The following is a 13262-nucleotide window of genomic DNA, read 5'->3' as shown; positions in this document are numbered from 1 at the left end:
CGGTACGAATTGTGTAATGCGTATTGAAACACTTAATTATTTGTATTATTTAGTAATTTATTTTAAATTAAAATATAATAGAAAATCAGTATGTAAAATATAAAAATGATAATTTTATTGTTAGGTGTCTTTGCAAACGAAACAGTTTTGACGTGCCAAGTCAAAAATCAATTAATTATTCCAGTAGAGGGCGCTTTTAATCGCTCGGCCACGTAAGTCAGGGTTGTATTTTCCTTCACTGTGTTATTTTATTACGTTAATTCCACCTTACGGGATAATATGTGAGAATGTTATAGCATTACAAAGAGTGTAAAATAAATTTCCTGTGTTGTTACCTCCCCTGGACTGAGGTAAGTCAGTTTAAAGTTATGTCCTTCTGTCATTTTCAGTGAATTAGCATTAATTAAAAATCCTTGTCGATAAGAACTATTTTATCGTAAAATAAACATAAGACAAACACATTGCATTAAAAGTTTCGTGATATTTTTGAACAAAGCCCTTTATATCGTTTTCAGATTGACAAACATGTCAAACTTCCAACCAAGTCCGTACAACAATATCTCGGGAGTGCCACAGACAAATGCGCAGCCCGGGCAACAATACGCCAACCAATATAATCCAACGTCACAGCCGTCAATATTAAAGCAAGATGCTAACTCGAACAGTCCTGTGCCTGGATTTATTAGTCCCACTAACCAGGGCAAAGTAAATCACTTTAATCAGAGCGCAAACAGTTCGCCCGCCTTCAATCAGTCGGGAATGATGCCTCAACCAATTCCCGCTTTCAATTCATCGCCATTGAGACCACCAATCAAACCTACTTTAGGAAGTTCAAATCAAAACATGTTCCAAAACATTCCTTCATCTTCAGCTAATGCCAATTCTAATTCTTCGCCTTACCATCCCAAATATCAAGAACAGAAGCAAATGAATCATAACACTCCACCTCTTATTCCATCTAGTCAATTCAATCAACCACTAATTAATGGCCCACCCTCACTACCACAACAAATAAATCAACAAACAATGCAATATCCACCTATGACTTCACCACCATCAAGTTCCTACAGTCCTGTTATTAATAAGCCACCTGCGACTTCTACCAACTTGTTAGGGCCAATTAATTCATCAATACCACCAGCTTATTACCCTCCTTCATCAGTACAACCCGGCCCATTGACTAGTCAACCTAGTACTTCATATTCAGGTCCTTTACAAAATAGTCCTTTAATATCAGGTCCACCAATGACTCGACCTCCCATTTCCTCTGGGCAAATTGGTCAAATGGGGCATCCAAGGCCAATAGGAGTTAATGGCCCAGTTGGTCCCATGCCTGGCCAGATAAGGCCTAACACTGGTCTTCTCTCTGGGCCAACTTCTCTTCCTCCCACAACTGGATTAATGAAGCCACCTATGGGGCCGCAACTCGGAAGTCAACAATATCCCGCTCAACATAACAATGGATTAGTAGGGACAAGTGCAGGAATGGGTGTACCTGGACCCAGACCACAAATGTACAGTGGTCCTTCGAGTTTACCTATGGGGCCATTGCCACCACAGCCTAGTATGAATCAAATGGGTCAAACCCCCAATGCTGGGCCGCCTTCTGGACCTTTACCGGGACCTCCTAAGTCAAACATACAGAACAGATATCCACAAATGCCTACAAGCAGTTCTGCTAGTCAGCAACCTCTAATGCCACCACAGCCAGTGGGCAAGCAGTTCCAGACGCCATATACTGCTCAAGCAATGACACAGCAAATGGGCCAGCTGAGTGTGACAAAGCAAGGTTTTGACCAGTTATGGGGTCACCAAATGATGGACTTACTTCAATGCAGACATATACTGCCCGAGTACCCAGAGGATCCACCAGAAATAAGGCTCAGTCACCAGTTTGCTGATGCTCCCAATTGCAGTCCAGAGTAAGTACTATTTATTTTTAAATAATTACCAGGTGTTGCCCACATTATAAATCTATGCCAAATTTCAGCGAGATCATTTTAGCTCTTCTATTTATAAAATTAGTTAGATTTGAAATAAATAAAAGAATAGATTTTTTTTTTATTGAGATCATTTGCTCCTAAACCTTGACCTACCATGATGATTATTATAGTACATATAATATGTGAAATAGGTTAGGAGTTTGTATTGTTGTAAATGCTTTGTAATTGCAAGGTCAAGATAATTCTATCATAAACTTACATTCACTGTTTTCTTTGTTATTGTGACTTATGAATTGTGAAATGTGAAGATTTATGAATTGATTGCCAACAATCTATTGTTGTATGAGACCATATATCACACTATGTTAAAATTATGTTAGTTATTATGTTATACAATTTGAATTCTAAAATTATTGCATAAGTATTATTCAAATTACATGAATAAATAATTTACAATTTTATTAATTGAGATAAAAATTATCTTTAACAATGCCTTTTACCATTTTTGATTTTTTTGAAATATTAATAAAACTATACCTTTTTTGCATTCCAATATTCAATATTAATTTAATATTTTTTTTTATTAATGTCATGTCTAAACTTTACCAAACTTTATCTTAATTTAAGGTTATTTGTGAACACTCAATACGACAGACAAACAAAGAAGGCGACTTCTTTCGAAGTATTTTTTAAGTTTATAGCCCACAGTTCATTCCGTCTTTAATACCCAATCTATTTACGGACCTTTAAAAAGTAATTTACTATCATACAAGTCCAGTTCTTTGTTGTCAAGCATGTTGTATATTAAATGATAACATTGTATACTATTTAACATGTCAAGTGCTATTTTATCAGATAGATTTATGATAGTTACTATCTATTGAATTGCCTAATATAGTAGATTTACTATCAAAGTAAAGAATCACAAAGGTTAATAGAGAAAAGACGAGCTCAAAAACATTTTTCTGGCAATTTAAAGTAGTTTTTTAAATGCTGCTCGCTCATTTATTAAACAAATAAAAAAATATTAAATCTAAAGCTATAGTCAAGTTGAACGATTCACCTTCAAATATGACCATCTACGTATCAATGTCACTTAAAAAATTACGATGTATTAAAAGTTGTTTGTCTGCATAATGTCTGGTTTACATTATGCCAGTAGTGCTACAGCGCTGGCATACAACTGGCGTAATGTAAAAATTAACTGGCGTCACTGAGCTCATATAGTATATGTCAGGCCAGTGCTAAAGTCCTACTTTACTGGCATAATGTAAACACGTCATGTAATAAGCATGAACTTTGATAAACATTGTGTACAAATCATTGAAATGTAATTTTATCTTAACTACCTAATTAAGAGCTTTATTCATGAAAGAGTTGTATTTTATGAGCTGATTTTATTCATTTTCAATTAACAAGTTTACATTAGTGATATTTATCATTATTTTTCATCTATATATATAAAAGAAAGTCGTGTTAGTTACACTATTTATAACTAAAGATCGGTCGAACTGATTTAGCTGTAAATTGATGGGGAGGTAGCTTAGAACTAGGAGACGGATATAGGAACTTTTTTATCTTGTGTGCATTTTTTTATTCCGCGCGGACGAAGTCGCGGGTAAAAGCTAGTTTAATATAGATCTCATCTTTTTTAATTGGGTTTTTTATGCCTTTAAAGAGATTATTTTTAATCAGGAAAATAAATAATTTTAATACAAAAAAAATAATTATAATAATAAAATTGAATAAAAATTATATCATGTCTAATTAATACAGTTACAAATAAAAAATTAACCAATAAATAATAATAAATGTGTATTATATTTCTTGGTAGCGTCTTGATAATTCTCAAACTGTGTAATTTAAATAAATTTGCATTTATTATGTCCATTGCATCAAATATATTTTGAGTTACTATAAGCAGGGTCCTTTCCCACGATAAATTAAAACATTTTATAGCTTTGTTAATTACCGTAAATTGATGAGATAGAAAAATTATATAAATGATTTAATTAATAATGATGTTTTTGTTTGCAGTATCTTCCGATGTACGGTAAACCGGTTACCGGATACCAATTCGTTGCTACAAAAGTGTCGATTACCCTTGGGTATCCTTATTCACCCATTTAAAGATCTTAATGTAAGTTACAACAACTTAATATATTTTTATTTTGTAAATTTGATTAAATGTTCAGATGATATTTAATAAAATTAAGGGAAAATATAATGTAGAGTTTGCAACACAAACTCGTACGGATGTCGAGAAAAAAGGTTATTAATTTTTCGGATGGGTCGCGACCTCCGACTTATTACGACCTACAATTTGTACACTATTGCTGTGAAATATCTTCTTCATCTGAGTGATATCTTTGCGACTAATATTCTTGAAAATAATCCCTAAGTTTGCTTGACATATTTATAGTTGGTCATTGTTTGCAGAACCTGCCAGTGATCCAGTGCAGTACGATAGTTCGTTGTCGCGCTTGCCGTACATACATCAACCCTTTCGTATACTTCGTGGACGCCAAGCGATGGAAGTGCAACCTCTGCTATCGTGTCAATGACCGTAAGTTAACGTAAGCCCTATTTCCACTAGCGCGACTAGTCACCCGAATGTTCCTCAAGCTATTGCATTTCTATGAAAATAGAAACATAGTAACAGAAAAGAGAAAATAGTACATACTTTGCATACCGATCAGTCGAGCGCCTAGTCGCGCTAGTGGAAATGGGCTATGTATGTCGTTCAATTGTGATTTCTGAAACATAAATGTCTTAACAGATTTGAAAAACACGTTTTACATACATATGTATAGATATTGCAAATACTAAATAATGAATCACCGTCAGTCAGACAATCTTATGAAATCGATCTTTGTGTTTCTAAAAATGACTCAGGCTATTCCTCAATAAGGACCTTTGTACTTAGGTTTCATTCTTCTCAGATATGTGCAAGTTGCATCACGATTCCTTAACCGTAAGAACGTCGGATAAATGTACATATGTAGATCGAAAATCAAAAACTCATTGGCACATTGCGGGATTTGAACCCAGGACCTTCAGATTGCAAGTCAAGTGCTTAACCCCTGAGCCACCGACACTCTAGCCACCCCTAACTTAGGGTAGACTCTGAACCCCTTAGTGGGGACATATAGTGAGCTAATGATGATGATAAATAAATATATACTCAATATCTTGTTTTTACGGTCTCAAAGGCATTGCAATTCATCCATCCAATTTTTTTTTGCATTTAGAACTTGTTTAAAAGCACGTCAGGTATACCTTGTTCAAATTATCTTCAGTTTATCATTTGCGTGAATGTTTTATTTTATTTGTAAGTACAAATGAATTCGAAGTGTTAATATCGATTTGCAGAATATACGTTAAATAAATTGCTTTAAAATAATTATGATGATATCTATATATATAAAAGAAAGTCGTGTTAGTTACACTATTTATAACTCAAGAACGGCTGATTCGATTTGACTGAAAATTGGTGGGCAGGTAGCTTAGAACCAGGAAACGGACATAGGATAATTTTTGGCCCGTTTTCTATTTTTTATTCCGCGCGGACGGAGTCGCGGGTAAAAGCTAGTTTTTAATATATTAAACTAAAAAAAAAACAAATATCAATAAAGATAAACTGAATTTAAACTAAAAGGTAAAAAAAAAATAAAGTGATTATATATAAGATTTTGTTCCTAAAAAGTAAAAAAAAAAAATATTTTTTACGACTGGAGTTTTTGTGACCACTAGAGTCTAAACGACTGAACCGTTTTTGACGAGTTCCTTTTGATTCTACTTCTTCCAGGATTGTCATGTGACAGTCAGGCGGAAGTTTTTATTTTAGCTAAAAAGTCGTGTGTTATTCAATGTGTTTTTTAATACTTATACATTCTCCAGTACCCGAAGAGTTCCAGTACGATCCAGTCAGTAAGTCATACGGTGAGCCAACACGTAGACCTGAGATCAAGTCTGCAACGATAGAGTTCATTGCGCCCGGAGAATACATGCTGCGTCCCCCGCAGCCTGCAGTATACCTCTTCCTATTTGATGTCTCACAGATCGCAAGGGACTCGGGTTATTTACAGGTATACTAGTTCATTCTTTCCTTCAGTACGTTCATTTCGTTCAATAACTCAGTGTCAATTTAATGATTGAGTTTGTAGCTTGTCTCTTTCCTTGTTTACTTTTCAAACTGGCAATACATTCTTGTTTTGTGTTGTTTTTTTTATTTAATTTAACATGTAGTAGGTTATTTGTGTGTGACTGAGGGAAATTTCTAAGAGATGAAATCGTTTAGAATTCTTTCTAGTGTTGCAATGTTATGGTTAGTCAAATTTATTGGTTTTCGAATATCTTAGTTTTATACTTGTAGCAACATGGAATAAATTAAATGTCTGTTTGTCGGTACGTTTGTTAGGTGGTTTGTGACACGCTGAAGGAGAAGCTGGATGAATTGCCGGGTGATGCGCGTACGCAGGTCGGCTTCATCTGCTATGATGCTCACGTGCACTACTACCTGATGGCGGACGGTCTCGCGCGACCCAAGGAGCTCACCGTCATCGATATTGATGGTAACTATCATCATCACCACTGTATACTACTGTAAGACTATTTTTGTATGAATGGACGAACGAATCCGCCATTTTTTGCCACATGGGTCGTAGTCAGGCGACCTCACATAAGACAAGCGACATGTAGAAATTTTCTGCGTTTCGTCTGATGATTGTGATGTTGGAGACTACATTCTAGTCCTTTTAACCTACCCATCCATCTAGTTAGTTAAAGATTGATACTAGATTGGGTAGACTAGAAGTATTTAGGGGGTTTTAATGTGCGATTATTGCAGACGTGTTCCTGCCATCGCCGGAATCGCTGCTGGTGAATCTGGGCGAGTGCCGCGACATGATCATGGAGCTGCTGACGGCGCTGCCTCGCAGACACTCAGCTCCCGGTGTGCCTGTCTCTGCGCTAGGTGCCGCGCTGCAGGCAGCTTATAAACTTATGGTCAGGCAAAAAACTTTTATAATGATTTAAGTATCCCATTAATAGGTCTAGATAGCGCGAAATTAAGATTAGTGGAGATTAAAAAAAAGAAGTTAACACCCATTTTAGGATTTTTTTTTAATGTCTATAATGAAATCCAGCAAAATGTAGACTAGATAGAAGATAAATTGATCTTAATCTAGAATTTATGTTGTAATTATTATTTTTCGTTATTTCAGGCACCGACTGGAGGACGAATCACTGTCTTCCAAACATGTTTGCCTAACATTGGACCTGGAGCGTTACAATCCAGGTAACTGTTACTTTTGATGTGTTAAAAGTCTTTCACTATTTATTCGATTCACTCATTAATTTCTGATTTCACAATCGGGACTGTTTTCTAAAATTGTACGAAAAATTTTACTTCCCACTTTAGAGCTATCACCATAAGAGCTACAGTTTTATGAAAATGGATAGAAAAGAAAATGTCCTCAACTGTATAACACATTTATGTGAAAGTATGTATGGATGGATATATGTTTGATTGAAGTTATGGCTCAACGGTCTCAACAAGAACATATATGCTTCTAAATAAATCATACATTCCACGGAGACGGAGTCGCGGGCGACAACTAGTGCAATATAATCTAATTTCAGGGAAGATCCAAACAGTCGTTCATCAAAGGAGGTGGCACATTTGAACCCCGCGAGTGACTTCTACAAGAGGCTGGCGCTGGACTGCAGCGGCGCTCAGGTCGCTGTCGACCTCTTCCTGCTCAGCTCACAGTACTGCGACCTCGCCACACTCAGTCAGTATACATTTCATCTGCGAAAGACCATGGTTACTGAACAATCCTTACTTAATATTATAAATGCGTAAATAACTCTGTCTGTATGTCTCGCTTTCACGCTAAAACTACTGAACCGATTTAAATGAAATTTGGTACACGGATAGTCTAGAGTCTGAGGATGGACATAGGCTACATTTTAACGCTAAAAAGGGGTTGTAAGGGGTTGAAAGTGGGGGTTAAAGTTTGTATGGAATTATCGTCATTTTTACAGTTAGAAGCTTTAAACTTATTTTTAAAGCTGCTAATTTGATATGAATAAATATGATTTTTTTTATTTAACCTTCAAGGTGCCAACAATAGGGGATGAATTTTTTTCTTAAAATATTTAATTGTCTAAAATAATTCTATCTAGGTGGTATGAGCAAGTTCAGTGCTGGCACGGTGTACCACATCCCGCTGTTCCGTGCTGCGCGCTCCTGGCAGGCTGAACAACTCACGCGCATGCTCACCAGATATCTCACCAGGAAGATCGGCTTCGAGGCTGTCATGCGCGTGCGCTGCACCAAGTATGTATATACATTTATATTGAAAATCTTTAAAACAGGGATTCTCAAAATGGTCGATATCGAACTTAAAGCATTGCTAATTCTCACTCTGTTATTGACCTAAGTCAGAATTAATAATAATAATTGATCTTAAAAGTAGGTAATTTGACCTTAGAGGACTGTGGTAACAGTTCATTTTGGATAAGGGGTTACTTGTCCCTTCTCTAGAACATCGATAAATGACCTTATAAAACGTAAAAAAACTATCAAAATATTTGAATTATATCTTTCTTCTCTCTCATGTAACGAAATGTATCTAATACACATTTCTATTTCTTTATGTTCCCCACATCCATTATTTATTTAAGATAATTATATATTTTATATGTGAAAGATAGTGTAGAATTTATTATTTTAAGACTCTTTTTATACAATTTGTGGTAAATATTGTCTAATTATTAGGGGTATTGCGATACACACGTTCCACGGCAACTTCTTCGTGAGATCTACGGATTTACTGTCTTTGCCCAACGTATCTCCGGACGCGGGCTTCGGTATGCAGCTAACTATAGAAGAATCTATGTCAGATTTACAACATGTCTGCTTCCAGGCTGCCTTGTTGTATACTAGTAGTAAAGGTACGATTATACTGATTGTTTAATTACTAGCTTTCGCCCTCGACTCCGTCGTCGCGGAATTAAAAAAAAACTAAGTAGCTGTGTGTTCCTCCAGATTATGATCTACATCTATGCGATTTCATCGAGATCCGTTGAGCAGTTCTGGAGATATCTTCAAACAAATATCCATCTATCCATCTAAACATTCGCATTTATAATATTAGTAAGACTTGCTTTCGCTCGCGACTCCGTCGTCGCGGAATTAAAAAAAAGTTAATTAGTAGCCTAAGTGTTCTTCAGAGAGCAAAATATATCTATTATTTATAAAAGTTAACATTTTCAGGTGAGCGTCGTATCCGTGTACACACGCTGGCGCTACCCATCGCCACCAACCTGACGGATGTACTGCACTCCGCAGACCAGCAGTGCATCATAGGACTCCTCAGCAAAATGGGTAACTCTAATTTTTACATTATTACGAAAAAAGCTACAATATTGCAATTTGAATTATACAAATGGCTTAGTAAAAAATCTATTGAAATAAAAAAATAACTTGAGAGGTGTCAAGGGACACCCGGATGGAACGAAGTTCGTTTCGATTAATTAGTGAAGGAACCAATGTTTATTCTATGAATAAAAAACTTAAGTCTTCACAAGAAGTACATTTTATTTCTATGAATTTTCGTTATATATTGTCACGTCGTTGCCATGGTGAAGTAGCGCTCATTCGTCGTTAACATACTTACTATAGCAAAAAGTGTCGTGACAACTTTTCGTAAGAATTTTTTCCGTCTAGCCCCCTTTCACAACGTGCGATAAGGAACTTCGTTCCAAAAACAATAAAAAATATTTTTCCTATATGAAGAATTTTTTTAGGATCTTTTTTTCAAGTTAGACATCAATATACCTAATTATTTTTTATTACTGTATGTATGTCTAGCGGTGGATCGTTGCGCGTCCGCGTCAATGTCGGAGGCGCGCGAGGCGTTGATGAACGTGGCGGTGGACACGCTCTCGGCTCACAGACTGGCGCGCAACCTGCCCGCCGGCGCCGTCAGCAGCGCACTGCACGCGCCCGCCTCGCTGCGGCTCTTGCCACTATATCTACTGGCGCTTCTCAAACGGGTACGTACTATACATTGAATGCCTCATATGACAGTTTCAAGAAGCATAGTCCCACCAAAAAAAAAAAACTTTGTCCTTAGTAAATTTCCTACCACTGATGTTGCTAGTGTAAGATTATTAATACCAGTCAGTAAATGTGTAAAATCGTCGTTTTTACAATCTATCTATATAAAAGAAAGTCGTTATTTTAATTTTAATTATCATAACTTATTTACTTTTATTTTATATTAATTTAAATTTAAATTTTTGATCCCACAGTCAAATTATTTTATATAATTTTGTTGGACATAGTTCTATTTTAGGTTATCATCTATATATATAAAAGAAAGTCGTGTTAGTTACACTATTTATAACTCAAGACTGGTGGAACTGATTTAGCTGAAATTTCATGGGGAGGTAGCTTAGAACTAGGAGACGGACATAGGAACTTATTTATCTTGTGTGCATTTTTTTACTCCGCGCGGACGGAGTCGCGGGTAAAACCTAGTTATAATATAAATAAATAAATAATCGTGTTAGTTACACTATTTATAACTCAAGATCGGTCGAACTGATTTAGCTGAAAATTGCTGAGGAGATAGCTTAGAACTAGGAGATGGACATAGGAACTTTTTTATCTTGTGTGAATTTTTTTTATTACGCGCGGACGAAGTCGCGGGTAAAAGCTAGTAACAAATATTAATGTAAATACAACAAACTTAGTTGAGATTACATTTTTTTATTCAATATTAAATTGCCTTTATTTACTATTGTAGCGGGTTCACTTTTTTTTGTATCAGTGACAGTTGCACTTGTCATTTTAATGACTGGAATTAGTAATTGTACTATAGACAAATCTATGGCCATCTATTTTTTTATATTAAAAGGTGGCCAACGAGCAAACAGCCACCTGAATTCGCCGAAAGAGCGGCGACCGTTGCCCATAGACATCCGCAAATGCGGACGCGTTGCACCTTTAATCAACGGAGAAGGGAACGCACAAGAAGAGAATATTTACCCTTTCTTTGCGTCCCTTCTTTCGCCAAATCCACTTCCACTTCTCATCCTTTTCCTATTAGGAAAGGATGGGAAGGGAAGAAGGACTAAAATTAGGCCTTGGGCACAACACTCATCAAACTGTATTTGGAATTGCTTCCACTTGATGCCTTTCTTCTGTGAGGTCGTGGTATTGCACCGGTCAACCCTCCCCATGCATGCACCCAACAAATATTGTTGTTGTGGGATCTACCACTGTTAAGTCTAATGACATTTTCACTCATCCGATAGTCATTCTTTCCATAATATTGACACCTTTGTCTGTATTGTAGAAAGCATTCCGTACCGGCACATCGACCCGTCTGGACGAGCGCGTGGCGGACATGTGTGACATGAAGACGTTACCACTGGGACAGCTGCTCCGCGCCGTCTACCCCGACCTGTACCCCGTGCATGACCTGCATTTACACATGCGTCATGACACACACGACCATAACGACCAACAGGATCACGACGCGGAACACGATGAAGAGGAGGACGATGCGCCTGATCCGCCTCGACTCCAGCTTACAGCTGAACGGTGAGTTTGTTACTTCTGGTGTACATCACATGTGGTATAACTCTTTTCACATATCTTGACTTGTATGTGTCACTATGAACCATGATTTTCGCCAAGATATCTGAAAATATTTAAAACTAGATGGCGCTGTTATAAAAATGGAAAAATAAGGTGTTAACTTTATGTTTTAGTATAAACTCAAACGGAGCGTACCTCCTGGACGATGGGAGTACACTAATGATATACGTGTGCTCCAACGTGAGCCCCGCCTTCCTGTCGGAGGTGTTCGGTGTGGGTGTGCACGCGCAGCTGCCGGATGAGGCGCGCAGTCTGCCGCGACTGGACACCCCCACCAGCCGGATGCTGCACGCCTTCATAGACAAGCTCAATGATGACCGGCCGTACCCCTCCGGCGTGCACATCCTCAGGTACGCTCATACATTTTGCACAGATTTTTACCTGCAACTCAGTCCGCGTGTAATTAAAAAAAACTTACTAAATATGTGCATATGTGTTCTTCCAGGCTATGTTTTACATCTATGTTAAATGTCAGCGAGATCAGCCGTTATGGAGATACCTACTAACAAACATCCATCCATCCATCCATACATCCAAACATTCGCATTTATCTAATATATAAAATTCTCGTGTCACAATGTTCGTTCCCGTACTCCTCCGAAACGACTTGACCGATTCTCATGAAATTTTGTGAGCATATTCAGTAGGTCTGAGAATCGGCCAACATCTATTTTTCATTTTTTTTTAACTGCGCGTGGACGGAGTCGCGGGCGACAGCTAGTAATATTATATTTTAACTAAATATTTAATTTCAGGGATACGTCACCATCACGGCAGCTGTTCACGGAACGCCTGGTCGACGACAGGGTTGAGTCCGCGTTCTCCTACTACGAGTTCTTACAACACGTTAAGAACCAAGTGAAATGAGTCGAGAGTGAGTAGTGAGTGAGTTCTCACAGCGCCATCTATCGCCGGACACTGGAACTAGTGCTGGCGGAAGCGGACTCTATAGTGATATGTAACGCCTCACGACACTGCCCTTACCTTACTCCACTGTAGTCACTTGTAACAATATTATTGTCTCTTTTGTTCTTGTTGACATGACAGAGACAATAATATATAATACATATATGTAATACGGTACATAGCTATTGTTCTAAAATATAGCTTTCTTGTGAATCGCTTTAATATATATATAAATACATTTGTTATCAATAAAATGTTACAGTTTTCAAAAATGTTTTATAATTTTTTAGTTGTCGAATAATTCTGGAAGATGTTTTATCTATGAATTCAAAATATTTCGAATATAAGTTATTTGATTGAGGCTATTCAAAATTTTTAAATATACAGGTAAATAATGCTTAGAATAAAATAATTTTTTATTTAAAAATAATGAGTTTTTTTGGAACGATTACAAATTATAAGATTAGTTATGGAAAGAAATAAAGAAAAAATTAGGTATTTTAAAATATACAAATTAATAAGGATGAAATAATGCACTGAAATCCAATGAAAAAATCAACTGCCGAAAATAGCCTAAAATAAATTCGATATTAAACTCGATCGTAAGAAGTGAAAATAGAACAAATGGTAAGTGTCATGTTTAAAAATTTTATATCAAATTGTATGAAATTACATTACCATTATGTACATAAGACATATTTCATATAAAAAAAGCTTTACATTATTTTGATCTGCAT

General features: G+C 36.6%; 1 protein-coding gene across 1 annotated transcript; it reads left to right on the top strand.

Moving 5' to 3' along the window:
- Positions 1 to 179: 179 nt before the first annotated feature.
- LOC106709930 (protein transport protein Sec24A) lies at positions 180 to 12724 on the top strand. Its single transcript, XM_014501854.2, has 16 exons — positions 180 to 350; positions 516 to 1922; positions 3981 to 4083; positions 4383 to 4509; positions 5844 to 6031; positions 6364 to 6517; positions 6793 to 6950; positions 7169 to 7242; positions 7587 to 7738; positions 8133 to 8286; positions 8728 to 8903; positions 9226 to 9336; positions 9823 to 10007; positions 11315 to 11562; positions 11733 to 11969; positions 12375 to 12724. Exons 2-16 carry the CDS (start codon positions 526 to 528, stop codon positions 12484 to 12486), a joined length of 3576 nt encoding a protein of 1191 aa, XP_014357340.2. The 5' UTR covers positions 180 to 350; positions 516 to 525; the 3' UTR covers positions 12487 to 12724.
- Positions 12725 to 13262: the final 538 nt, after the last annotated feature.

Source organism: Papilio machaon, chromosome 6 (assembly GCF_912999745.1).
Source record: "Papilio machaon chromosome 6, ilPapMach1.1, whole genome shotgun sequence".
Classification (NCBI taxonomy): Eukaryota; Metazoa; Arthropoda; class Insecta; order Lepidoptera; family Papilionidae; genus Papilio; species Papilio machaon.
This window is presented reverse-complemented; position numbering and strand designations above follow the sequence as displayed.

Excerpts from the sequence above, each read along its gene's own strand:
- LOC106709930 (XM_014501854.2), top strand. The coding sequence starts at position 526 with ATGTCAAACTTCCAACCAAGTCCGTACAACAATATCTCGGGAGTGCCA. Across the intron at positions 4,510-5,843 it reads CTGCTATCGTGTCAATGACC|TACCCGAAGAGTTCCAGTAC; the intron begins GTAAGTTAACGT and ends TACATTCTCCAG. Across the intron at positions 6,518-6,792 it reads CACCGTCATCGATATTGATG|ACGTGTTCCTGCCATCGCCG; the intron begins GTAACTATCATC and ends CGATTATTGCAG.